This window comes from Paramisgurnus dabryanus, chromosome 17 (assembly GCF_030506205.2).
Source record: "Paramisgurnus dabryanus chromosome 17, PD_genome_1.1, whole genome shotgun sequence".
NCBI classification, from domain to species: domain Eukaryota; kingdom Metazoa; phylum Chordata; class Actinopteri; order Cypriniformes; family Cobitidae; genus Paramisgurnus; species Paramisgurnus dabryanus.
In genome coordinates this window covers 9076262-9103538 of record NC_133353.1, presented here as the reverse complement: position 1 = coordinate 9103538, position 27277 = coordinate 9076262, and the positions used below count along the sequence as shown (strand labels likewise).

Here is a 27277-nt window from a genome sequence, read left to right as displayed (position 1 = left end):
AGACACTTCAACAGGAAACAATTCACAAAATGAAACTCATATTTATCTATCTTGATCTCTTTGCTCTAGATAACATGTGCCCTCAATATATCTCTCAATCTACCATTGAGGTTTCTGACTGTAGTGCAACATTTTGCCAAATTGTTAATAAGGAAACTATTTAGCATCTCTGTTATGATCTTCATATTACACAGGTTCTTTAAAGTACATCTATACCTAACCTTGTCAAACATTCAGCTATAATAAATGTAATGCTGCTTACTGTTTCAAACACCAATTCACGGTGCACGGCACTACGGTGATACCTACAGTCAGTGAATAGCAAAACATAAATCTAACTTGAGATGAAACATAAGTAAAACATTTGCAGGACATGTTTACATCACACATACTTTAGATAACTCGTACTGCCTACATAGACAGCATAGCAAGGCATCATCATAGCCCATATAAAAACCTTAACATGATGCTGCCTTCTAAGGCAAAAATATTTATACTTTATAACAGTTTCATATCAGTTAGGGTGTTGGCCTAGAAGTGAACTGCATATGCAGACAGCAAGGCGTCTCATTGGGATTTGACACACAGCAGTAGTATTATATGTCCTAACATGTTTTGCATATTTCCAGCAAAATATTTTGAAGAGCTTAGATGCAAAAGCCTCTAAGTGCATCTGACAGGTTTTCTTGTAAGTAATAAGTATTTTATATCAGGCTTTAGTAAATTCACTTGAATGCCAATTAACTCATTCCCTGCCAGACATTTTTTTTAAAGTTGCTTGTCAGCATTTTTGTGATTTTACTAAAGTTTCAAAAAATGCCTTCCAGGAATTTCTTTTTCTAAAAATATATAAACATTCAAATAAATCAAATGAAAGAACAAACCCCTTTGCTTTAAAACAAACAACAAACAAACAAAACAGGAAAAAAACATTTAATCCTATCTATATTTTTTCTCTGCTTGTCAACTCTTAAATATGGGGATTTTTTTTAGCAAAAAGCTGAAATAATAGCAATTTTGTGAATGAATTTTGTTAGAGAGCAGATTCAAAACGATTATCAAAACATACACAGATTTTTTATGGCTTTTTTATAAATTGGGTAAGAGTGCCATCTATTGGATAATCGCGGTATTACAGATTAACATAAAACCTCATCAGGAACATGGTTTTTTATGCAAATGTTTTCTCTTAATAGCCGGATAGCTCGTCAATGGCGAGGAAAGAGTTAAGAGGTTATTAGTCAATTATTGAAATGCCCTATTTTCACTTTTTTTTGAACATTTTATTTTGTATTTAACAATATGACTGTATTTTGCCGCAAAAATCTAAACGGTACATTCACACGGGGCATAAGCATTAATGCTTATCATTTACTTTGAATGGGTGACGTTATGCGATGCAAACTGAATTGTGAATCCATCCCTTCACTGCCGTTGCACGTGGCAGAAGTTGAACATTTCTTCTTCAAAATCTTTAATAAAAAACTTTAATTTCAAACGCTACAATAAATTCTCAATGGACAAATTGAAGTCCAGCCCTTCATTTATTCATTTCAGAAGCCGTTTAAGTCAGATTAGATATACATCACCTCGGGGAAAAATCGCTACTTCATGTTGACTTTAAACACGAGCGGGAGAATTACGGGATTAAAATGATGCAAACAAATATTATGTCAGAGTCTGCTGCTTGTGTCAAAAGTAAGTGTTTTGTAGATGAATATGTTAGAGCTTTCTATGAAATTTCAGAGCAATTGATGAAATGAAATTGCGCAACTTTGACACTCTTGCAAAATGAAACTAATGAAAGAAGTTTCCGTTTCATCAAAGAAGGCCTAAAGGTCGCGCTAAACACCACGAGATTGCGCTATAAGTCATGTCCTATGACATTTTACACCTCGTTTACGCCTGTCTTTAGTGTGATTTCACTTGTGATCCAATGCACCAAAACACATCTTAATGCCAGGCATAAACAGCCTCAAGTCTATGCCAAAAAAGTCTTTTTTTTTTTTTTTTTTTTTTTTTTATTGTATTTATTTCGAATTTATGCAAAAAGAACATCAAACAAAAAAAGATAAATTCAAGTATACAAATCACACAAAACATAAAACTATATTAAATGTCCTTTGCCTATTCGAAAAGGAGTGAGAAGAAGAAAATAACTTATTTAATCTCACCCCTTCTCCATAACTTAAAGCTTACAGTAAACGACCATCATTCCAAATATTCATGCATCTTGCTTCTTATACCTCAAAACAATGTAAAAAAAAGAAAAGAAAAAGCACATCAATTATATAAACCAAAAAAAAAAATTAAAATATATATATAAAAAAAATTATTCACACCCATCTTCATCCCTGTACCTTTTGAAGACCATATCTTTAAACCTAAACTTAAACTGATTTATGTTTGGGCATTGTTTTAATTCCTCGTCAAAACTATTCCATATCCTCACTCCAGAGCTTGAGATACAAAAACTTTTTCTTGTTGTCCAAATTCTGTTAATTTTAAAATTATTTGTCCTCCTTAGATTATACCCTTCATCTCTTGCCTTAAATAATATTTGAATATTTCTCGGTAACAGATTATTTTTAGCTTTAAACATTATTTGGGCTGTCTGATACTTCACAATATCAATAAATTTTAATATTTTTGATTGTAAGAATAATGAATGAGTATGATCCCTATACCCAGCGTTGTGAATAATTCTTATTGCTCTTTTTTGAAGAACAACTATTGAATATAGTGAACTTTTATAATTGTGACCCCAGATCTCAGCACAGTAATTAATATATGGGGAAACTAGTGAACAATACCGCAAAAATAATCGCCCTTCACTGTTCTTTCTGAATAAAGGTAAAAGACTCAAAAGTTCGGTCAAGATCCTAATATATTCATCAATTGGGTAAAAGTGTATGCAAACCATTGTGCAATTCTTTTTCCGTGCAATTAGAGGACTTTGCTAAAAACTCAAAATGTGTATTCCTGATTGACCTGAAGCCATTAGGCTATAAAGCGGATTTGAATAGAAAGTATTAGCTGAACGTTTAATACGAGCCGAGAGCATTCGGTTAATAACATTTATCTCATTTTTTAGCAGCTTTTGCATCTAAATTCTTCATTTACTATTTAGCAATAATAAAAATGTCAGCAAGTTACTGATGGTGGTTAAAGTTTTTTTACTGGTTTATAAAAACAACACTAGTCTTTCTCATAAAACAACAGGTTTGATTTGATTGGTGGTGGTCGTGGTTGTTAAAAGTGTCCTCTGCATTGCAGTAACATCAGATACGTTGGATTGTTTTCTTCGATTATAGATGCTGCTTACTTTTCTCCTGAAATAATTCCCCGAGCAAACGTACAACACCGGATTTAGGCAACTGTTTGAAAAGGCCAAGTAGACGGAAAACTGATTTCCGATTTCAAGGACATCAAACCACTTCTCCTTATCCAAAACATGGAAATCAGAGAGTATATCAAGGAAAGTGAAGATGTGAAATGGACCCCAACAGATGAGGAACAACAGCGTGACCGTACACACCAGTACAGTAGCTTTCTTGTCGTTTCTATCCTCCCAGTAATTGTCTCGACGTCGCTTTAGGGCCAGAAGAATATTCACACAACAAAATGTGATGGCCAGTAGAGGCAAAGCGAAACCCAACACAATCAGTTGGATGTGATGGGCAATCTTCCAGGAGTCACTGGGATAATGCAGGATGCACTGGAACGCTTGGTGACCGGGAATGTCTTCCAATGTTCGGAACATGCAGGTCGGAACGCCCATTCCCAAACCGAAGAGCCAGAGGGAAACGCTGATGGCTTTGGCGTAACGTTTCCGCCTGAGCCATCTGGCCTTCATGGTCAAGACGAGGGCAAGGTAGCGGTCCACGTTCACCATCACCAGCATGTAGATGCTGGTGTACATGTTGACGAGGATGGAGAGATTGACCACCTTGCACATGAACTCTCCGTACGGCCACATGAAGTACTCGAGGATGTTCATTGCCCAGAAGGGGAGACAGATGAGTAAAATAAGGTCGGCCAGCGCGAGATTTCCCAAATAGATCTCAGGTACGGTCCATCGGTTTCTCTGCAGCAAGAACACCAGCAATACAAATGAGTTACCCAGAATTCCTGTCAAACACACCATGAAGATGTACGGTGGGATGATGGAGTACACGAGCTGCCAGTCTGTTGTGTTGAAATAATCCAGATATGACATCGTCACGTTTGTTTCTGGAGGTTGAAGCGTCGCCGATGACATGACCTCTTCCAATTGCTTCCTGCAAGAGAAAAACTCTTCTGTTCAACTACATTTATATAGAAACATACAGACATTATGTCATTTTATGTTATATTTTTTATTTTTCAGTGTCAGAGTAATGTTTCAAATATCCTATATTATATATATAAACATATGTCTAAACATCTATCTAAACATATGAAAATTTTAAATAAATAAGTAAAGAAACATTTTTGAAAAGTTTCTTATATGTTTGTAATAAAAATATGATTGTCAGGTGTTAATGCTCACTGTTCATGTGATTTATTTTATAAAATGTAATTAAATACATCTCAGAAAAGTGAATTTAGCTCTGAGATATTGTTTGTTTGCAGATAACTCTTTTGTTATTTAAGACATTCAGACATGTGTGACTTTAGTGTCTAAACACATTTTGGGTGACTATATACTTTATAAACGAATAAAACATTGCTTACCTTATGGGCGAAGTCTTTTACAGTTTTCCTAGAAGAGATTTTGTCTCTGATGTTCCTCACTTGTTCTTGTTCTTGAACAAAGAGACGGTGAATAGTTTTGTCTACATGAGCACTTTCTCCACCCACAAGCCGATGATTTAAAATCTGTTTATATTTCAGACGTGAGCTTCTCAAGGGTATTAAACCTTTGAACAGAGACAAATGAGACTTTAAATTCTGCTTGTGTAATTGATTTCTCAAAATGTTTGACTTTTAGACCTCGTGTCTTACCTTTGCTTTAGATACTTTAAATTGTTCTGTTACATTGAAGGAAAAATAAACTTTGTAAAGGTTCATAAATGTTTTTCACTTAAACTTTTAAATGTTCTATTTTACATATGAAACACATACATGCATTCACGCACACACACAAAATCCTTTAAATAAATATTTATAAAAGGGCTATATAAAAAATGTAAAAGCAAAATGTCAAATACAAAAATATATGATTTTAAATGTTTGAACACTTCTGCCCCAAGCCATTTAGGTTAAATTGTAATGTGAAGTATCTACCAGCAGAGGTCGATGATTCATTAAAGCACCAACCCACACTTCTGTGCCTTATGATCTTCTCACACTTTCAGCTCTTTGTGAATATAAACACGACATAGCAGTCAGAATAAACATGGCCAGAACTATGAGGACCAAGGGTCGTGTCATCTGCTTGTGCCTAAAGGAGGAACTTCTCCTCCACTTCTGTGTCCTTCAGGATATTACACTTTTCTCAAACATTTCAAAACGATTTGTTTAACTTCCGCATCATCAAGTCAGTTGTGCACAAAATTCTCATAGTTTTAGACAAATTGCAAATGCTTTGATACAATCATGCAGATGATTATGTACATTGCTGTTTAATTGTCATTTTCATCAAAATACAAATATACTGATTTCTGTTGAATATTCAAAACATTTAGTATTAGTTCATCGTACAAGGAATGTTATGCACAATTGTTGACCTTGTTTTTTATATGTGTTTTATAGTCTTTTGTAAATGGGAACTGAACTGATAAGTTTCTGTCAAGTGAATCTTAAAATTTTGAGTTGAGATTTCTTAACTTTCTAATTTGTCATTTTTTATTTGTACTGTAAAATATGATTTTTTTTTGAAAATCACAATGTGCGTCATTTGTTTACAGAAAAAAATTTGAAAATGTGAATTTGTCCACAGTTTACATCAGAAAATATTGATGCATATGTTTGTTTTCTTGTTCATGAATATTGACACACAGACTTGCCATTTTAATGGGACTGACAAGATCACTCACATATACATTTACTTTTGAGAGATGAACTAAAGATTTTGAACAGGTCACACGCTTTTGCAGAACATCCATGATCCAATTGTTCTGAGAAATGCACGCATTATTTAGCAAATTAAAGAGCACCTATCGTCCGATTCATGTTTTAACATTTCCTTTGGTGTGTAAGCGTGTATTAGTTCATGTTAACCATATGCAAAAGGTACAAACCCCAAAGTAAACGATGACACGAGTTATCATCTCCCACATACCAACAACCATGCAAACATATAACAAATACACAAAAAAACTTGAAATAGGTGCTCTTTAAGAATAATTTGAGAAATGCTCCAAACCGACTGAGAAAAATAGACTGTGTCAGTCTTCAATGCACATTCACGAGAGCACCACAATGACACTGGCGTTTACAGCAAACAGTATGCATCATGGAGCTGAGTCATTATTGACAGAATTTTCAGTTTAGCAAGAAGTAATTCTTAAAACTAAAAGCAGTGATGTAAAGATGCTTTTGTACATAAGCTAATGGTTTATGGAGCAGAAATGAGCAGATGGTGGATATCATCTGACACCTTCAGCAGATTCACTGATATATCACACATCTGCTCTGCTAAATACTAACAATATTTCTAAATGTTTCTTGTATGGGAAGTGACGTGTGTCTTCTTATAAATCAATTAATACACTTTAAAAAATTTAAGGTTGCTTTAACCCATAGTTGGGTAACAACAACCCAGCATACTGTAGAGGTGTGCATACATGAGTGCATGCTAATACTGTAACCCTGAGTCTACCCTGAGGTGCTGTAGAAAGTAAACCTATATTTATGTAGGCATAGATGAATAAAAAGAGTTTATGGTAATAACATGGGTCTTAAACACAATTGTTTCCTCTTTCTTATATAAATCTTGTGCATGCAAAAGACCGCTGAAAACAGACCAATCTCAACATAACACCAACTTTGATCTTACAGTTGAGATGTACACCCCAACATTATTACAATGTTGTTACAATGCTTAAAACAAAGTTGTGACTGCTGAGTTAGCGTTATATGCTAGTTAATGCTATATGCTAGTTAATACTATATGCAACTTAATGCTATATGCTAGTTAATGCTATATGCTAGGTTATGCTATACTGTATGAAAGTTAGAGCTATATGCTAGTTAATGCTATATCCTAGCGTTTAGGCTGAAGTTCTACTATTGACGTTACAGTTACGTTTTGCAGTCCATACTGAAAAAAACCCCAAACTTACCACTCAGAAACGTCCATTAACAATCTCCAAACAATTGATTATTCCTCAAAATCTGATACAGACTCAAACATAAGATCTGTTTACACACACACACAGAGCTACTGAAAGAGAAACAACCAATCAGAGCAGAGCTCAACATTATTATTCATGACCCTTTCAAATAAGGTAATAATAGACCATTTCATTCTAAAAGTAAATTCGGGTTGTAAATGGACATGTAAACCTGACTCTGGATCATTTTTGCACATAAAGTCACAGACCTTTTATGTAGATATGCATTTCAATGCATTTTTTGGCACCTTTAAAGTCTATTCTAGCAGTTTATTTGTAATGTTATATACAGGTGTCTTGTGAAATATCTACTTCTACTTTGGTGTTTTTATTGATATGAGTTTAGATTTAACAGCCATAATAGTTAAACTTAATAAATTAATTTTAATTGATTTACATGATCAAGATACTTGACAGAAATAGATGATGTGTGTTTGAATGGGAAAATTGTACTTAATTTCAGTGTGTGAAATCATAGCCTTAAATAAAATGAAACAGCTCTTAAAATGCTTACAGACACTGAAACATTATATTTATAAGTGTAGTGTTTAAAAGAGAAATATCTGTTTAATGTGGAGGAGTTGAGAGAACATATTACAGAACTCACACATAGTTCATAAAATCATCACTTAGCTGTCCAACATTATAAACCACAGTCCTCTTTAAAACCAGTCAGACTCCAGAGGTATTACTGGAAAAACACACTTTAGGAGTTTGTTATTCACAACCACACAAAGACTGACTGCTGGAAAGTCTGTGACACATTCATTCATTTAACCTCATTTCTTCTCACTTTAAACACATGGCAATATCATGTTTTAAAAGTAAACTACAGTAACATAATATAATGTTTTAATTGACTGCATACACTGTAAAAAAAATCCGTAGAAATTACAATGTTATTGCAGCTGGGTTGCCGGTAATTTACCGATTTAAAATTATGTTATTTACTGGCAAGAGTTTGTTCAAAGTTAAATAAATTTTAAATATTAACAAGTCTTTATCTTTACAGAATAAAACTATACAATAACAGCCTCATGCAAAGCATTCTGGGAACCAGAAGTCATCATTAACCTTTTTCTGTTTTTTGCTTCAGATTTTGTTTCCTAGAATGTTTTGCTTGATGCTGTTTTTTTAGTTTTACTCTGTAAAGACAAAGACTTTGTTAAATGTTAAATGTTAATTTAACTTTGAACAAAATGTTGCCAGTAAATAACATAAATTAAAATCTACGGTAAATTACCGGCAACCCAGCTGCAATTTCTACGGATTTTTTTTACAGTGTAGTTATTGTACCGAATATGAATGATGAATGATGTTAATAGATACATTTATTCAAAAAGACATATACAAAATATTAACATGAAAATGAAGAAAAAATTGATATAGACATTTAATAACCAAACAAACAAAACTGTAAAAATCACTGAAAGCTTTCAAGGGTCCGGCGTCATGTAAAAACCTCTTCAGACAGAAAAAATTTAAAGACATAGACATGATGTATTGTATAACATTACAAACATTAAATCTTTAGACAAACTAGAACATACATGTTATTTATAAATAAATAGTAAATTAATGCTTTGACAAAATGTTAAATATATGTTCCAGCATTTGCAGTCAAAACTTTTAATTTAATTTCTCAGAGAAAGCATTTTTTTATTGTAAACTTGATAACAAATAAAATGCCTTTCTCCCCGACTCAGTGCGCACTAATGGAACAGATAAAAATAAAAGGTCCTGCGAGTACCTGAAAAAAAAAGGACTAAGAAGATAAGATAGCACTGAAAGCAAAATGGATTTGTAAATAAAAACATACCAGTGATATAGTCTACAGACGTATAAAGCAGACTAGCCAACACGAGCATAAAATACACAATGAGTCTGAATCTTAAGGAACACAACATCCAGAGCAAGCAGACACTGGGAAGAAGCTTGATGTCACAATTATCAAGGACCAACATGATGGTGCCATAAAAATGCCTCCGTTTAGGACAGACAAGACTTAATTCTAAAATAAAAACACAATTTTATTTTCAATCTTTTCACCGGTTGCTGAACAAGAGGGACAAAAGAAAGTCATCTAAAACCCCATTATATTGAACCATCTGTTTATATTTTCCTAAACATCTCTGATGGACAACATCTGAAAAATCTATTTCAAAAGTTTTCTATTTTAGATGAGGGAAACATCCATGCATTTTGGATGTGACAAAAAAGGACACAGGATTGTGGAAGAAAACACTTTGTTGAAATTCTGCCAATTAAAATGCATGAACCAGAAGCAATAATACCCAAAGGATAGCTCTTCAAAAAACATGTTATATTTATTTAATTTAATTTAATTTTTTATGAACATTTATAAGGAAGAAAAAGCATTATGGATTTAAAATTGCACTTACTTAAGTATGGAAAATAATAAAAAAAATGTTTAAAAAACTTTAATACTGTACAGACTTTGCATGGGTATTTACACAAATATGAACATCTAAGATATCAGTATGGTTAAAAAATGGTTAAACTTGTTATGATAAGGTTAACTTGGAATTGCACATGTGTGGTTATATTAACTGCCAAATAGCTGTACACACACCGTTTGTTAAGATCCGTTGACATTACAATCTTTGCATCTTACTCGTAATGCATTGCTGTATGTTTCAGCCAACACCGTATCATTTAAGTTATAATTTAAATAATTTCTGAATTGTAAATATGTGCCTGTAAACTTTATCAACACTTTGTGATGTTAAAGTGTTGTAAGGGTCTTTACGGTTGATGCGGTTTGTGATCGTGTTGATCCACCAATGTCTTTTCTTTTTTCTGTGAGTTGCTTTGCTAATTCTTTGACCTTTTTCCTGAAGTTCTTACCAACAATCACATACAGTATTGGGTTCAACACGCTGTTGCTTAAAGCCAAGTACGTGCTTATTTGATTAGAGACGTCAATGGCCGTCTCCATGCTGCATCCAGTCAGAGCTCCGACCCGGAACAAAATATCCAGCAGGGTCACCACGTGGAACGGCACCCAACACAGCAGAAATGCTATCAGCACGACTAGGACAAGAAATGTGGCCTTGCGCTCCGTGTTCTCAGCGTTGAAGCGATCTATAATCTGCACGCGAAGAGCCCGGATGATCTTAATCGTGCAGTAGGAAATCACAATCATTGGCACAATGAAACCGAGCAAAATGAGTACGAAGTCACAAACGAGGCCCACCTCTTGAGTCGGGTAGTCCAAAATGCAAGCCGTGACGTTAAACTCGGGCAAGTATCGGGTATCTCTGAAATGAAGTGTTGGGATGTTCAGGAGCAACCCTAGACCCCAGACAGCCATGCAGCTGAGCTTGGCGCAGCGAGGTCGCCTCATTCTCCCGCGGGACATGGCGTGCACCAGCGCGATGAAGCGATCGCCGCTCACCAGCACCAGTAGATAAATACTGCAGAACATGTTCATTCTGATGCCCGTGTTGACCAGACGGCACATGAACGAACCGAACTGCCAGTCGAAGCCGTTGGCTATGTTGAGGGCCCAGAAGGGCAGGCACGAGACCAACAGAAGGTCCGCGGCGGCCAAGTTTCCCAAATAGATCTCGGCCACGGTGCACGCTTTTTTATGGAGGCCGAAAACCAACAGGACAAAGACGTTGCCGAGCATTCCCAGAACAAATATGATGAACATGTAAGCGGGTTGCATGATGTACAACCAGTCCCATATTTCCCAGTGTGGACACTGAGTATCGTTGGTCAGGTTGTTACCGGAGATGCCCGTAGAAAGTGTAGCAAAGGTTGATGGTGTTGTTACTGGATTGTTTTCCGCCTCCATATTTCTAGGAATAGCTGTAAAAACAGAAATGTATTTGAAAAATGAATGAAATCTTTCCCATCTTATACACAATTTTGTTTGGGTTCACTGTAAAAAACATATCATATCGACATCAATTTTTATGTTGCTTTAACTTAACAAATTAAGTAAAACAATTTCAACTTGTTTTTCTAAGTTATGTCAACGTACAAGTCAAAACTTAAAAGGTAGGTTGAATTGACTTGTATAATTAAGTTGTTTAAACTTCATTCTGCATTTACATTGTTTTTACGTGTCTGTATCTTAAAGATTTGCCAAAAAACGTGACTAACATCAATGTTCAGTGATGCTAACAGAAGTAACTGTAAGTCTGTCTTGGAAATTCCTGGATGTGAGTGCATCATAAGATTGCATAATATTAGAAGCTATCAGTTTGACTTGCGGAAATTGTCTGGCAGACTTGGAAAAAATAAATGGCAAGAAACGCAAATAAGTGGTTCAAATGGTACAATGATGTCCAAATACATTTTAGAAATCACAATACACCGTAAAAAGTGAAAAGTTAACTTTAGTTGGTAACACTGAGTTTATTAAACCTTAAATTTTCACATAATGTGAAACTGAAGTGAAATTTTAAGTGGAATAAACTTGATATTTCTCTTTTAAGTTGAATAAAACATTTTTAAGTAATTTTGTTGATCCAACTTTTTACAGACAAACATAGAAACATAAATCAATATAAAAATCTAAGCATATTCCAAGATATTGGATCACAACATCACTAAATCACTAAAAATAATTTTTTTCTTTTTCTTTCTTGTGTGTGTTTACAGCACACATTACAGTGCATGTCCATCCATGCACCAATGAAATATTTAGCTTTGAAAGCTATAACTGTCACATTTGAAGAAGAATATGAAGAAAGCACATTCTTCATCAGTTATCTTTTCCTGATCAAAAGCAGTACAGAGATGTTTTTATGTTTTATTTGTAAGAACATTTAGTTTAAAATGACACTTACTTGTGAAACTGGAGCAGTTGCATAAACCTCTTTCCTCGCTGAGCCTCCAAAAGCAAATCCAGATGTGTTATTTTTGCTCCGGATATTCAGCTCGCCTGCGCCGTGAGCTTTAGTGAACACTCGGCTCGGCCTGTCTCGCTTAAAAGAGCTGAGGTGATGTCATTCTGTGATCTCCTCCTGCCTGCCTCCCTTTATTATTTTTATTTTCAAAAACATCTGTCTGGATTGAAATATATTAATTTACTCATATTTGCTCTTATGATACAAGCATTGCTACCAACTTGCTTATATGTTGCCTAACCATTTATTTGTGACTTTAACGATCACACAACTTTCAAAAAAAGTGTTTGGAAATTCAGCCAGCTGCTGTTTACATACTTATGTTCTTGAAAGCAGAAATGTGAGTATTTGTCTTGAGTTTTATTATTATTAGTTTATGTAGTGTTTTGACTTGTTTTGGAATATTATTATAAAGGTGTGGAGTCTCTTTTGAATTTAACATTAATAATTCACCATAATTGGTCAAAATGATCAACTTCGGTGGGAATATTTTGCTTTGCTTTTAGAGTTTGATTGTAGTAAAGCATGAGATGAAGACTTTTCATTTCCCTAAGATCCGAGACATTAATTATTTGAATACATAATGAAACCATTACTGATGTTGAGTGATTACTTCAGAGACCACCGTCTGCATCGATAAGAGACCCTGCTTTTAGCACTTATCCCATATTTACTGTACTATAAGTGGTTTGATTTCTCTGTTGGGAATAATAAAAGCACAATGCAACAGCCAGCAGCTGTGAAACACTGCAAATATCGATCCAAAAGTATGTGGACCATTTTAATGATCAGAACCCTGAATCCCAAGACTCTAAAATGATCATAATGTGTTAATAATACAGTCATATTCTTAAAAAAGTATGACTTTAACCTTGTCTTATTTCCTGCACAAACTCACAGATTACACAACAACTCACTGATAGTCACTTCTTCACATTTAAACATCAAACAGAAAATCTTATCAGAAGAAAGGAATCTGTTATAAGGAAAAGCTTTAGTTGACATGAAACATTTAACAGACACATATGTATGTTTGGCCATGTACTGTAATGGTGAGTTTAATGTGGGTGTGACTCTAAACAGACGTACATTCATTTACATGCTTCAGTTTAAGACATTTTTCCTAAAAAAGATAAACTCAAAGAATAAGAGCTTTGACCAGATAATGGTCTGTAGAAATGACAAAATTACTGCAGCTGTTTGCCAGTAACTTACTGTAGATTTAACTTGATGTTATCTGGCACCAGTTTGTTGAAAGTTAAATGAAAATGAAACATTAATAAGGCTTTATCTTTAAAGAATAAAACTAAATAACACCCGCATACAAAGCATTCTGGGAAACAAAATCTGAAAAAAACTGAAAATGGTTGATGAGGATTTTTGATTCTCATAAAGATGAAGATAATGTTTATTATTTAACTTTGAACAAACTGTTGCCAGTAAATAACATCAATACATCTACACTAAGTTACTGTAACTGCTGCATAACTACAGCAATGTTTTACAGTGTGTGTTGTGGTTTAAATAAAGTTCAATCTTATCAGTATTTCTAATGTTACTGTACGATGTAAGATTTTTGGCTTACATTGATGGGTTTGTTTGTTAATGGATTTAAACCTTTGTAAAAAACACAAATAATGTTAAGATGACCGATGTTTAATTGTCAATGAAGTATCTCACTGGATCATTATGACATTAAAGTCTTCAGCCTTTCAAACCTTCAACATTAAATTTATTCACATAACATATGTGTTAAACATGACAGCAGATTTACCAAACTAAAAATGCCCTGCTGGATCTCTAAAATCTCATTCACATGCTTTTCATGCTAAATGTTTTTAAAAACAGCCAGACAAATGATCTTAAACTGGAACAGATAATTTAAGATTTTCCTTGACATTACAAAACAACTAACAGGGTAATCTGTTTTGTCAGCTTAAAGTATTTTGAAAACACATGTAGGATATTTTGACCAAAAAGAGAAAATGTTGAAATATATATGTTATATGTAATTTTCATGTCAACTTACAGTCTGGGAGATATTTTTAAATGGTCATTAAAGCAGATTTAAACTTTTGTTTTTAAAAATAGTCACATAAAGACTCTTGAGTTTTGGAAAGTTTTGAAACCCAGACATCCAGTTGACACGTTATGCTTCAGACGTTAAACAAACATAACAGATACAGTACCGGTAACACAACAACACAGATCATTTATTAAAGCAGCCTCATGTTTCTCATAAGAAGAAAAGAAAAAATCATATGTGAGATAAAATACATAAAGAATGTAAATATGAACCATCAAAATCTAGACAAAAACATAGAAAAAACACTTCTGTCATTTTCCAGCAGTGCCACATTTAACCCAGCAGACAAACCCACAAACTCCAGCCAAACACAGTGTCTGAAATTCATAATTATGGGTGTGACTAACAAAACTGTTCTTGTCTGGATTGCATGGAAACATGGAAAACTTGTCTCTCCATGGTAAGGATTTAATATATCTGCTGTCTCTGACTGTACCGCTGTTAACAACTTCTGCTTTACCCACAATGCATTGTGGACCTCTGCCAACCAGACCTCAACACCCAGACAAACACACATTTACATTCAACACGGGATTTCTCTCACTGCTGCATGAAAATTTGCACATTTTCTTGACTAACACAAGTGGTGTGGTATTGAGTTAGTTTAATTTAAACTTTTTACATGTTTTATTGTTGCAAAGCAGCTTTACAGAAAATACATTTTACAACAAACAAAGACATAAGGATTTTTTTTTTAATTATGAAATGCATAAGATATACTTTTACAATGATATTTTCTGATACAGCATTACAGTGTTTTTGGACCCTCGCTACTGTAAAAGTATAACCATTACCAATTCAACACCATAGAGGATGTCAAAGTAGTTTACTACAGTATTACCATTACTTTATAGTCACACTAAAAGAAGTGGTCTCTAGTTTTCCTTTAAACATAAATGTTGTGTTTTCTAGCATTTTACGCTGTGTACACTGACTCAGAACACAGTTATGTGAGTGTTTATAAACAGATGATGATGATGTGATGGAAAATTCAAACTCTTCCTGTAAAGTGTTATCACTGATATTTGTTGAATCATGCCATCATGCAGCAGGTCATTCGATTGTATTTTTTGTTTATTCACAGTGAATAGTTTTATTGCACAGCAAATATGAGAGCATCTTTATTCATCAGCGCCCTCTTCTGGAGGACTGCATGTGCACTTTAAACATTTTTGTTTGTATACTGTGACCCCACACAAGCATTTGAACACTGAAGTCACTTTCCTTAAATTATTTACAAAAAAATAAATATACAGAAATGGCCAAAATATATATTTGCTGAAGTATATTTTGGAATATGTTTACAAAAATATGTATTTTTTGGCCAATATTTGTACATTTAAAAAAATTATATTATATATAAAAAATAATTATTTGAAAGCTTTTTAAAATATATTTAGCCCTCCATATATTTTAATCCAAGCAAATATATTCACGTCACATTAAAAAGAAAAACTTTATTAAATACCTGAAAATGTTCAATTAAATATATTATCAACTACAGAAATATACTTTATAAGTGAACTGTTAATAAAATATTTTTAGTGTATATAAAATATACTTTGTTCAGGAAAAGTGGCCATTTACTATAGTAATGTTTTCTTATACAATCCTAAAATGTTAATGTTGAATTAAAGGTGCAGTCTAGTGGTGAGGTTGCAAATTGCAACCAACGGCTCAGCCCACTGCTCACCCCTCGCTTTTGAAATCCATAGAGAAGCTACAGTAGCCGCCACCGGAAAAACATGTCATCGTCAGAGACAAAAAGTTTGTCCGTTCAGGGCTTCCATAGAAACATGGTGTCACAAAATGGCGACTTACACGTAAGGGGACCCTCATGCATGTAGATAAAAACATCTCATTCTAAGGTAATAAAAACATAACGATTCATTATAAAAAGGTCTTTATACACCCCTAATAATGTTGTTTTGTATATTATATTGCATTTATGTCAAGAGATCCTTCTAAAAATTACACACTGCACCTTTAAAAGGCTAATATAATTTCTCTTTAATTCATTGAGTTTTTTTCTGAAATTGGCAGACACAAAACAGACTCAGTAGTCATCCAAAAATGAACTTTATCATCATTATTTAGTAATTACCTCATGTCATCTCAGATGATTTTCTTTCTTTATTAGAACCGAATTAGAGTTATATTCAGTAATATCCTTTGTTATGGCCTTAAATGTGGTTCAACATTGTGAAGCTTCAAAAAGCTAAAGAAAGTCAAAAACACCTGAGATCACGGCATGATGGTGTGTAAACAATGAGATCATTTAGATTTTGGGGTGAAATGTTTTTCCTTTAGTGTCTGTAGATCTGACGGCATTCTGTGACATCTAGACTTCAGGTTACGAGTAATCCATAATTCATGCATTATATTCGAGAGAAATTCATCATCTCATCTGTGAATAACTTCAATTTTACAGTTTATTAGTATGAAACTGACAGATCTAACGCAGCCTTTATGATTTTATTACATAGAGAAATAGTCTAACTCTCCATATACATATGTATTCATTATCAGACTATGAGGTTGATACTCCATCCAGCTGAGCTCAATTAAAATATCATCAATGTTAATTCAGATTAAACTCTAAAATAAACAATGATGTAAATATGATTGCTGTTGTATCTGGAGTATTTAAAGTACTAAACTGGGAAATTATATTGGCTATTAAAATTAGAAAAGTAAATGGTGTCCCTTCCCAAAACTGTTTACAAGCTCAAACAACACCACTGTTAAACTCTTTAAATAAACATACTAAACAGTTTTCATGTTATTATACTGTAACAAGATCTTTATATTGATTTTTTGTCATAACTAAAGAATATTTCTTAACTTCAATAATTTCCTGCTAAATGTGCAAAGATGATCTGTTAGTAACATGAGCTTTATCACAAAATATATCATCATTTTATATAGGATGTATTTCTGTTAAGAGAAATTAAGTACACTATTTTTAATATGGGTCTGAATGTTTAAACACATATATAATGCAGACTTGCATGTGTTTAATATATACTGGGCATGGGACGGGTGCATGCCAAGATAGAAATTGCATGAATACTGCATACTGAATTTCTTCAATAAAAGTGCACTTTTAAATATGAAGTTACTTTAGGTTTTTGCAGTAACTTCAAGACAATTCCCTGATTCCCAATTCTTCGTCTTTACGTGACGACCTGCCTGTGTCCCAGATTCTTGGTCCCCATAGCAACAAGAAAACTTTATGTAGTTATGGCAACTTGAGTTCATATCATCAGTGTTATATTCAAAGAGAGAATATGATGAAGTAAATAATGAGACATCATATCAGCATCACATGAAAAGTCAGTTCATTAAAATGAATTTATCATCACAGCAACAGCTTCCCCTGAACCACAGGTGATCAAAACCAATTACACCGCAGGAACTGTCTCTGTCGAACAGAAGAAAAATACTGAAGAAAAACATTAACATTTTCAATTAAAGTCACTTGAAAGTGTATCTTTCAAATGAAAATTAAAGATACAACAATGTGAATCATCCTTGGAGGCGATTATATGAGAAGTCTTACAATACAACAAATGTTAAAAAGAGAGAAAAATAAGTACTGTAGAGGAGAGAAAAAAGAGATATATACGCCATATCAAACGCTATATTATTATGTCTATTGTATCAAAGAAACATCAATAATCACAACATACCAAATAAATAACTGGAGATCATATAGTTGAGTGGATTATGTCAGAAGAAGAATGTGTGGAGTGATCCACAGATGAAAATTAGTGACATCAGAAAACATTTCATTGACCAATCAGATTCAAGTATTTCAGATCACTGATGTCTCATCATGTGGAGGTCATGTAGTCCTCAGTATTACTAGAAAACACTAGATATACAAAATAGAGTCACTTAAATAAAGGAAGTCCCGCCTTCCAGTGAGAACAGCCAATCAACTGGTGCAGTTTGATTTATGGTACTGTTGATGTCACTGTTGGCCAGAAATATTGTTTTATTGTGACTTTGGCCTTTGATTTTTAAGATACCGGTCATCCCCTGTTTAAAGGATTTGGTCTTGAATGATGCACAGCCACGTTTTAAATATGGCTGCTGATTTTCCATATCATTGAGTATCTCAGATGTTCTTCTAGTGTCAAACACATGAGATCTTCTTACAGGGAGTGAGACTGCAGGTCAATGAATCCATTCTGACATTTCACATTTGGGATCAACACCTACAAAAAGTCATTCTGTCAAGGTGTCAGAAAGTAAAAGCGTAAACCACACCGACCACCACGATGTTCCCGATGGTGGCGAAAATTGCGATCCAGAGCCAGACTGCGTCGCTGGACACACGCTGCTGATCTTCCTGTTGTGCCTGCGCTGTGGTGAGAGGAGGAGCGTTGACGCTGGCGGATGAATTAAACAGAGAATGATCAGTGCTGCAGTCATCCGCAGGTGATGCGTCCATAAACGCCCCGCTCATCACAGGGAGCTGAAAAATAAAGAGAGAGAGAGAGATGAGCAATGAGCTGAAATGAGCAAAATGTATGCTTTGTAATGCATTAAATAAAAGCATATGACAAAATGCATAAATATTGAACGCTTTCTTGACATAAAGTCATCTACAGACACATCAAACATGACCTCAAACAAACACAAATACTGTGCCAACAGCTGATGTAATTATAAGGCAAGATGTTTCAGCAGAAGCATGCATTATTTATTGACAAAAACAATGTTAGGTAACAGTCTGAACTCATGGAGACCTTAAATTAGAAGTCTGGAAAAATCCACATTAAAACAATTTCCAATATCATATTTAATGATATGATGATAATTTGAACATGAATTTGGCCAACTTGCACAGATACAGAAGTATTAAGAGCTTTAAACAAAATCCTATTTACAGTCGTATGAAATTAAGATCTTTTAAAGGCGCCCTGATATTTTAGTCCTTTCTAATGTAACTTAAAAAGCATTCAGCTTCATTCATTTTAATGTAGACTTTTCTAAAAGAAATGGCCTACTTCTGTCTCGTATAAAACTCCTCGAGTGGAAAATTCAGAAAGAAAGTTTGGCTCTTAAGTCTCACAGAAACATCTGAGTACTCTGCATTAAAAAATAAAAACTTTTCAAACCAAACATTTCACCGTTGTCCAATAACTTTATCATTTGTATATAATAAATGTTGTAGCAGAAACAGTAGGAATGTCCCTGTATGTCGCAGATTAAAGATGAAGTGAAAAGGCCAGAGATGTTCATCAAAACGTGGCCTCCACATCATTCTGGCTCTTTAGCATATTCATATTTTGCATGAATATAGTAATACTTCACATATGAATAAGATCTTTCTTGTGCTGGTTCTTCCCAGAGATGTTATAAAAAAGAGGAAGAAACTTCATAAAGACGGGTTCTCCTCACATCTTCTGTGCCCTAAGCAGCTCATGTCATGTTCAAGGTGTATCATGTTGCACAACAGAGATGTTGTTTCAGGGTAAACTGGGTCCTTTGAGGATCACATAGCACAAACAGTGGGAAATATCATGAAAATCTGTGTCCCCAGTGCTTCTATTAACCTAGAAAATGTGAAAAAGATCAACTCAGTAACTTAGTTTTGGTAAACCATTCTCTGCAAGCATGTGAAAAAATTGCTAATTGAAATTGTCTCCCCTTGTGATGTCAGAAGGGGATCTTATTATAATAATACCGCCCCTAATCTAACCACGCCACTGCCATACTGTTCTCATTTGCATTTTAAAGGACACACCCCAAAACAGCACATTTTTGCTCACACCTACAAAGTGGCAATTTTAACATCTTATAATAAATTATGGGGTATTTGGAGCTAAAATGTCACTTATGTACGATTTATTCAACCAGTGGCTGCTGGTGACTTCTCTTTCGAGGGGCGTTAATTCAAAATATGTTTTTGGTGCATCATGTAAACCATGTGCATCAAAATAAGTGCTTGCTGCACATGTGTCGAAAAGGGTTTATGATAAAAGAGACGCTCTCATGTACAAAATACTTGCAAGATTACATATGAGATTAATCAAGTATCTGGCAAACATCTAAAACCCTTTAGATGCATGTGCAGCAGGCACTTCTTTTGACAAGAAGCATGATGCACATGGTTCACATGACATGATGACGGGCTAAATACATATAAATGTTGTGACAAGCTTTGCATCATGCACCCTTGAAAAAGAAGTCAACGGCTGCAACAATCTTAAAAACCTCTTGTGAAATGTCCCCTTTAAATCCAATAATAAAATTATGATATAATCTCAGATAATACCACTTCAAGTAGACCTGCAATACAATTAGGACTTTCAGAAAATTTTGCACACAGACTATATTGCACATTAATATTTTTTAAAAAAAATATGTAAGATATTTTTTTCCTGTCAGAGTCATTTAAAGAGTTTATGCTTTATTCTCTTTAGCAAGAGTTTTCAAAATAAAGATGGGGCTCTGTAAAGTGTTGATTTATTTTTACATAAACAGTGAAGTTCAATTTCATCTGATGTTGTGTTTGTGACTACAGCAGAATGAAGTAAACATGATGAAGAGTGATGAAAACAGACCTTAAGAAACCCAATGACCGACTTCCATTAGAAAAAAAGACAGAAGGTTGGAGGGCAATAATGATATTTACTTTAATACATCAGTACGTCACAGCGAGATGTCTGTCTGATATTGCAAGGGAAGAAACATCTACAGCTCTACAGAGAGATGTATTCAGTGCAAAAATGCTTTAATCGAACAAATGTTTCATTTATATCCAATGCCATCGATTAGAGATGTTGTTTTTGACATAATTTTGACTTTAAACCAAAGAGACTGTAAATGAATTTTCCAATCATTATTCAGACGTGTCGATGAATGGAGTTTGACGTGTTGATTCAGTTAGTGATGCTTCAGTCTGTTGGGAAGAAAATGTTTTGTTCTTCAGTTTGACTCAAGAGGACTCTCTGAGATTCAATTAAGTGAAGTATGACATGAATGAGAAAATAACCCATCACTGTTCTCTACAGTCTGTCATTACAGTCATATGAAGAGATGCTGTGGTGCCAGCAGGCAATCTGCCTTTCAAAGAGACACAAAAGGCATCTTTAGTGCTTCACTGCTAGTATATAGCAAAATGAACCAAGAGAAATGACAGAATAAATCTCATAAAAAGGAAACAGACTGAGTTTCCTTTCAGAGACAGACTATATGTCTCCTTCAGACCTTAAGAAGAGATCTCAACAACGGCTCAGATTTGTGAAAACAATAAAGTTGGATGTTGGTATTTATTTATAAGTGTTGGATGTACAAATAGTTACATCATGTATAATTGATGTACAGATATTCCTCTTGAAGTGTTAAGAACCCCAGCGAGAGGTCACGTCAACATTAACACTGTAACAATACTGAGCTGACAGACCGACAACACAGAAATGATCCAATCCTGATGAAAAATACCATTTAACCCACCACTACCATTGTTTAATGTCCAACAAAACTTACAAAGAAATTCAGATTTTTTGCTTATGAAAACTTTATTATTACCATATAAAAGGAAAAAGGTAATTTTTTTGTTGCTTTTCTATTAAAGTCTAGTGATGTTTAAAGCATGAGATGTAACCCACGTGCCCATTAAAGAGAGATGTAATTGTTTTGACTGCGCTCTCAGCTGTTTTATAAGACATCAGGTCAGGGTGTCACACAGTGTGAGATATCACATGCCGCTAAAGGTCACATCTGACCACGCTGCCACATCGTATAAAGAAATATAAATATAAAGATCCACAGAGACACAATAGTGTGTCTAAACCATCACCACAACAAACCTCGCGGTATGCAGAAGACAACATTATCTGCGTTTATTCAGCTACTTCATGCTGGCAGCAATAAACAAAACAGTGAAGAAACTCATGCGGATATCTGATGAAGATTCATTTCTTTAACTTCATACATAAACTTCTGATTATTTAGCATCTGTTGTTAAGTTGTGTTGATGTTGTTTTTATGATGACAGATGCAGAAGTGAAGACATCACATTTATTAATGTAGATGTTTGTGATTGACTGATTCATGATAATTTTCTTCAAGCAGGTTAATGGAGGGCATTGTGTTCATTTGTAATCGCTCAGTCTTTAAATGACGTACAGATGCATTTCATTGTCTGACATGCGTTTTAAAGATCACCAGCTAGATGATAAACAGTGGATCTTCTCCTGATAAAACATCTCTCAGTCTGTAAATGTCTGTTTTCTGCTTCATTGATGTGTTGATAAATTCTGTCTTTACTGTGATCAATGCTCCATCATATTTCTGTCCTGATGAAAAATCACTTGTGTCTATCAAACCAGACATAACTGCTTCATCTTTAAAAGAATAAATCTGTTGATTTAGTGTTTGAGTAAAGAAGTGAGTTGACTTTCTGTGAGGAAACTTTAAGATTATTAAACAGCTGATCATTTTACCATAACATAAACATGATGTAAAAAACACAAAAACTAGTGATCTTGTTTTGTGTTATCAGTTAAATGTTATTTGTTAAATAATAAAATTTGTTTCTTTTAGAAGAAGACTAAATGAAATATAGTTTTAAGAGAAACAAATAAGAAGCAAACCAAACATTTTTACAGACCTATATGAAACATGTAAGCTATAAAAAATGTTTTTAAGAAATCTCTGACTTTTGATTGCAGATATAGTGAATGGTGTCAAAACTCAAACCGGACATTTACAGATCTTTGAGATGTGACTCTCACGTGTTGCATCTTTTCAAAGTAAAGATTTGTGTCTAAAGCAGGAGGAATAAAATACAAAGATCAAAACATCTCCTACCTGTACAGCCATAAATGAAAGATCCATGATGATAAACTCTGAATGTTTCTTCAGTTTTACGTGAGATCTTCGCAGCAGATGTTGAGACACACAATCCAGAGTTCATTGATGAAGACTTTAAATGATTATTCAACCGCACAGATTCATCATTAAAACACAGAAAGCAAAAACGAGAGAACGAGAGAAAGAGAGAACAGACCAGCAGCACAGACAGTGATGAGTGTTGTGACTCTCTCTCTCTCTCTCTCTCTCTCTCTCTCTCTCTTTCTGTGTGTGCTGTATAACATGTATGATTGATGCACCATATGCCTTAAAGGCTGAAAGCTGGAGCTATTACAGAGCACTCTGATGCAAGATTACATTAGATTGTAGATGTCTGATGTTGACTTTTTCAAGACCCTCGCAGGCTTCAAATAGGCAATTATTACTTTTTACTAACAGCACTTCACTTACAACCCAGAGGGGAACTTTCATAACTCTTAATGGAATTAATGGAATTCTCTCCAAATATTCCTTCAGGAGAAATGAATATATTAATGCACATTTAAAACATTCCTCAACCGCTTTGTCTCAAAATTAAACCTGACATTTTTAATTCAAAATATAAGTTATTAGCTTATATTATATTATAGCTTAGTTATTACTGTAAGTCTCTTTCTTCAGATGTGTTCGTCTGCCAAAAAATCAGACCCAACAGTTTTAAACCATATAAAATTAATAATCATTATAAATGCTTCATCTTTAACCAAATGTTACGGGTTGCAGCTGTAGCGTAGCTCTCCTGGCTAAGTCTGGTTTCTCACAGGGGTTTTTTCTCCACAAGTAGGGTTTTGGGTATCTGACGCTGTCGCCCTCAGTGTTGGGGAAAGTTATTATTTAAAAGTAATCTATTACAATATTAAAGTGATAGTTAGTTGAAAATTATCTCATTAATGGATCAAAATGTATTTTCAATGCTTCAACAAATTCTAACTGACCCCACTAATGCCACATAGACTACTTTGATGATTTTTTAATGACCTTTCTGGACATGGACAGTATAACGTTCATAGATTTTCAATGGAGGGTCAGAAAGCTCTCGGACTAAATCTAAAACATCTTAAACTGTGTTTCCAAAGATGAACAGAGGTCTTACGGGTTTGGAACGACATGAGGGTGTCTCATTAATGACATTATGTCCCTTTAAGTTACTCCCCAAAAAAGTAACTCATTGCGTTACTTAGTTACTTTTCATGTATAGTAATCCTTATGTTACTTTTAAGTTACTTTTTCGTTACTTTTTCTTACTTGGCTGAGGCTTGATCTCTTTCAGGCCTTGCAGATGTATTTTATGACCGAAAAGTTCTGCATTCAGAAATTGCATATTTCCATCGCAAAAATGTCAAGCTCTGGCCTGCCATCTCCGTTACTGACTCAAACTGTTCCCGATAAGATGTGCACACATAGAGTGTGTAATATACATTTACATTTAGTCATTTAGCAGATGCCTTTGTCCAAAACGACTTACAAATGAGGTAAACAATAAAAGCAATTACCGTATTTTTTGGTCTATATAAGCCGCGTTTTTTCATAACTTGGCTGGTGCTGCGTCTATCATTTACCATTTTTTTTTAATCAAATTTATTAAAAAGAAAAGTAACTCGCATGACTTTTTTAAAAAGTAATATTAATATTAATGTGTAGATTTATAATGAAAAAGCATTACTTTACTTGATATTTCAGTAAAGTAATATTATTATGTAGTGCATGTTACTTGTAATGCATTACCCCAACACTACACTGGTCACCCTTATGGCTTGCTTACAGAGTGACTAAAGTTTGGGTTTTGTATTTTGTTAGCATACTGCAAAAACTGATGTGTTAATCTTTTACACATTGTGTGTGTGTCATGCCATTTAACATGTTATTTCATGTTAAAATAAATGAAAGGGACAACACAAGTTGTGTTAAAAACAGTGATGGGAGTAACGGGTTACAAAAAAAAATTCCGTTACTGTAATTCCACTACTTTTAGCGGTAACAAGCAAGTAACAAAGTATTTTTTTAAATCAAGTAACGCAGTTACAATTACTGAAATTTAAATGAGTTGGTTACTCTATTTTGTGAAAAATGAAAAGACAAGACATTTCTGATCTAACTTATTTGAATTTCAGTAAATGTAACTGCGTTACTTGATTTAAAAAAAATACTTTGTTACATGCTCATTACAGTGACGGAATTACTTTGTAACGCGTTACTCCCATCACTGTTTTTAACACAACTTGTGTTGTCCCTTTTATTTATTTTAACATGAAATAATGCCTTAAATGGCATGACACACACAATGTGTTAAAAATTAACACATCATTGGCTCGTCCCTTGTGTTGCAATGCTGGGATGAAAATAACCCAGCATTTGGTATGCTTTTTTACATATTCTTTATGTAATTTATTTTCTTCTTCTTTCATGTAAAGTTGTGTTGAAACAATGTAACATTGTAAAAAAGCACTATATAGATAAATTTGACATGACTTGAAGGTCAGCTGATCACTATGTTTATCTCCTGGGTATCTCCATCAGCATCCAGCTCATGTCCTCCTCCAGCAAGCACAGCAGGTTTAACCGTTCGCTCTCTGACCACAGATGCTCTCCAGTGTCATTTATCATCATTCTAAAAAAGGCCGTTGTGTGCTGAGAAGTCGGCCAAAGGCGCAGCTGATAAAGTCACATATCTGTCATAGTTTTCTGTTGACAGATCACCTTTGCATCTACTGCATCTCGTGACTCCTCAGGGCCGTATAGGAAGAAATTCACGCTCTGGCAGATGTGCCCTGCTCGCTGCAGACTGCGTGACTCACACGTCGAGATGATTTTACGACTCAACGGTTTCATTGTTAATATGACACTTCTAGAACTTCATGTTATCTCATCAGTTTTTCATTATTTTTTATTTTCTGTTTAATCTTTTAACATCAGCTTGTTGATGATGGGTTGATATTATCATGGAAGAAAATATCATAAATGTGATAAGAGATGAACAGATGCAATTATGTTCTTCATAAATGATACATAGAAAATTAAGCATTTTTCTCATATTTAATTTGTAGGTGATAACTATCAGATGATTTGGGAAGCTATTAAGGTATCTTTTCTCTCAAAGACTTCATCATAAATGGGAAATTCATCTTAAGCTTTGTTTAGAAACATGTTATCTGGTTTTAATCTGGTTTAAGCATGAACTCTGTTTAAAAATAAAGACAATAGGTAAGTAATAACACAAACATAAGTAAGGAATAATTGATGACGGGCCGTTAAATTGTGTGCATTATTTTCAAATAATTCAAAGGACCAAAGTCAATTATTCTGCCTATACCACAGTTTTCCACAGACATATGGTTATTTTTAGATATCTGACAGGTCAGGTTTTTATTGAAAAATAATGCATATCTGTGGAACAATTCTCAACCAATCAGAATAAAGCATTCAACATTATTAATGATTAGTGTTGTAGTACTCGAGATTGGTCTTGGTCTCGAGACCGGTCTTGAGACCACTTTTTAAAAGTCTTGGTCTTGTCTCAGAATCGACCGCATTTTTACTCCGTCTCATCTCGGTCTCAGATGAGGAGGACTCTGAATTTTATTTCAAGACCGGTCAAGACCACAACTAATGGCATATCACAAAATTATTTTTATTATTAATTTGTAAATAATTATTATAATTTACTGAAGTGCCTTTTTGAGATGTTTGCCTTGATTTTGTGCTGCAGGATCTGTGCAGGAGCAGCTGACACATGACACCCTCACCCTGTATGTGCAGTCAGCTGTGACCCACCTTTCACATAAGATACAGCGTCTACAGTTCAACTCCACCTCATGCTGCTCACTACAGTACATACAGAATGAACATGTTTTCGTGACATGTTACAACTCTACATTCAGTTGCAATTTTCCAAATCCATGGTTGGACATGACAGGAATAACAGAGCCAGAGATTGTTATTTTTTAGTATGAGTCTCCTAAACTTAAGCTTGAACTTACAGGTGCAGTTTCCCATTTGACAACTTTATGATGTAAATATTTGGGTTGTTGTACAGTTACAGCTGAGGAAAAATGCATCATGATGACATCCTAAGTCATGTGTTGTGTATTTTAAAGTGATTGGTTTCTCTAAGGATGTTG

The 27277-nt window shown here is 34.2% G+C and overlaps 3 protein-coding genes across 3 annotated transcripts; all 3 read right to left on the bottom strand.

Moving 5' to 3' along the window:
* Positions 1-2890: 2890 nt before the first annotated feature.
* Positions 2891-4791, bottom strand: bdkrb1 (bradykinin receptor B1). The gene is made up of 2 exons (XM_065255116.1): positions 4717-4791; positions 2891-4280 (listed from the first exon to the last, which is right to left on the bottom strand). Exon 2 carries the CDS (start codon positions 4259-4261, stop codon positions 3209-3211), a length of 1053 nt encoding a protein of 350 aa, XP_065111188.1. The 5' UTR covers positions 4262-4280; positions 4717-4791; the 3' UTR covers positions 2891-3208.
* Positions 4792-8732: 3941 nt separating this feature from the next.
* bdkrb2 (bradykinin receptor B2) lies at positions 8733-12241 on the bottom strand. Its single transcript, XM_065255114.1, has 2 exons — positions 12143-12241; positions 8733-11156 (listed from the first exon to the last, which is right to left on the bottom strand). Exon 2 carries the CDS (start codon positions 11140-11142, stop codon positions 10066-10068), a length of 1077 nt encoding a protein of 358 aa, XP_065111186.1. The 5' UTR covers positions 11143-11156; positions 12143-12241; the 3' UTR covers positions 8733-10065.
* A 5229-nt stretch (positions 12242-17470) lies between these two features.
* Positions 17471-23296, bottom strand: LOC135737100 (uncharacterized protein C14orf132). The gene is made up of 2 exons (XM_065255127.1): positions 23118-23296; positions 17471-18771 (listed from the first exon to the last, which is right to left on the bottom strand). The coding sequence occupies exons 1-2, from the start codon at positions 23142-23144 to the stop codon at positions 18538-18540; spliced, it is 261 nt and encodes an 86-aa protein (XP_065111199.1). The 5' UTR covers positions 23145-23296; the 3' UTR covers positions 17471-18537.
* Positions 23297-27277: the final 3981 nt, after the last annotated feature.

What these genes read in the sequence shown, in the direction of transcription:
- bdkrb2 (XM_065255114.1), bottom strand. Translation starts at nt 11,142, where the DNA reads ATGGAGGCGGAAAACAATCCAGTAACAACACCATCAACCTTTGCTACA.
- LOC135737100 (XM_065255127.1), bottom strand. Translation starts at nt 23,144, where the DNA reads ATGGATCTTTCATTTATGGCTGTACAG. An exon ending in TTTCATTTATGGCTGTACAG is followed by an intron (nt 18,772 to 23,117) that starts GTAGGAGATGTT and finishes TTTATTTTTCAG; the next exon opens with CTCCCTGTGATGAGCGGGGC.
- bdkrb1 (XM_065255116.1), bottom strand. Translation starts at nt 4,261, where the DNA reads ATGTCATCGGCGACGCTTCAACCTCCAGAAACAAACGTGACGATGTCA.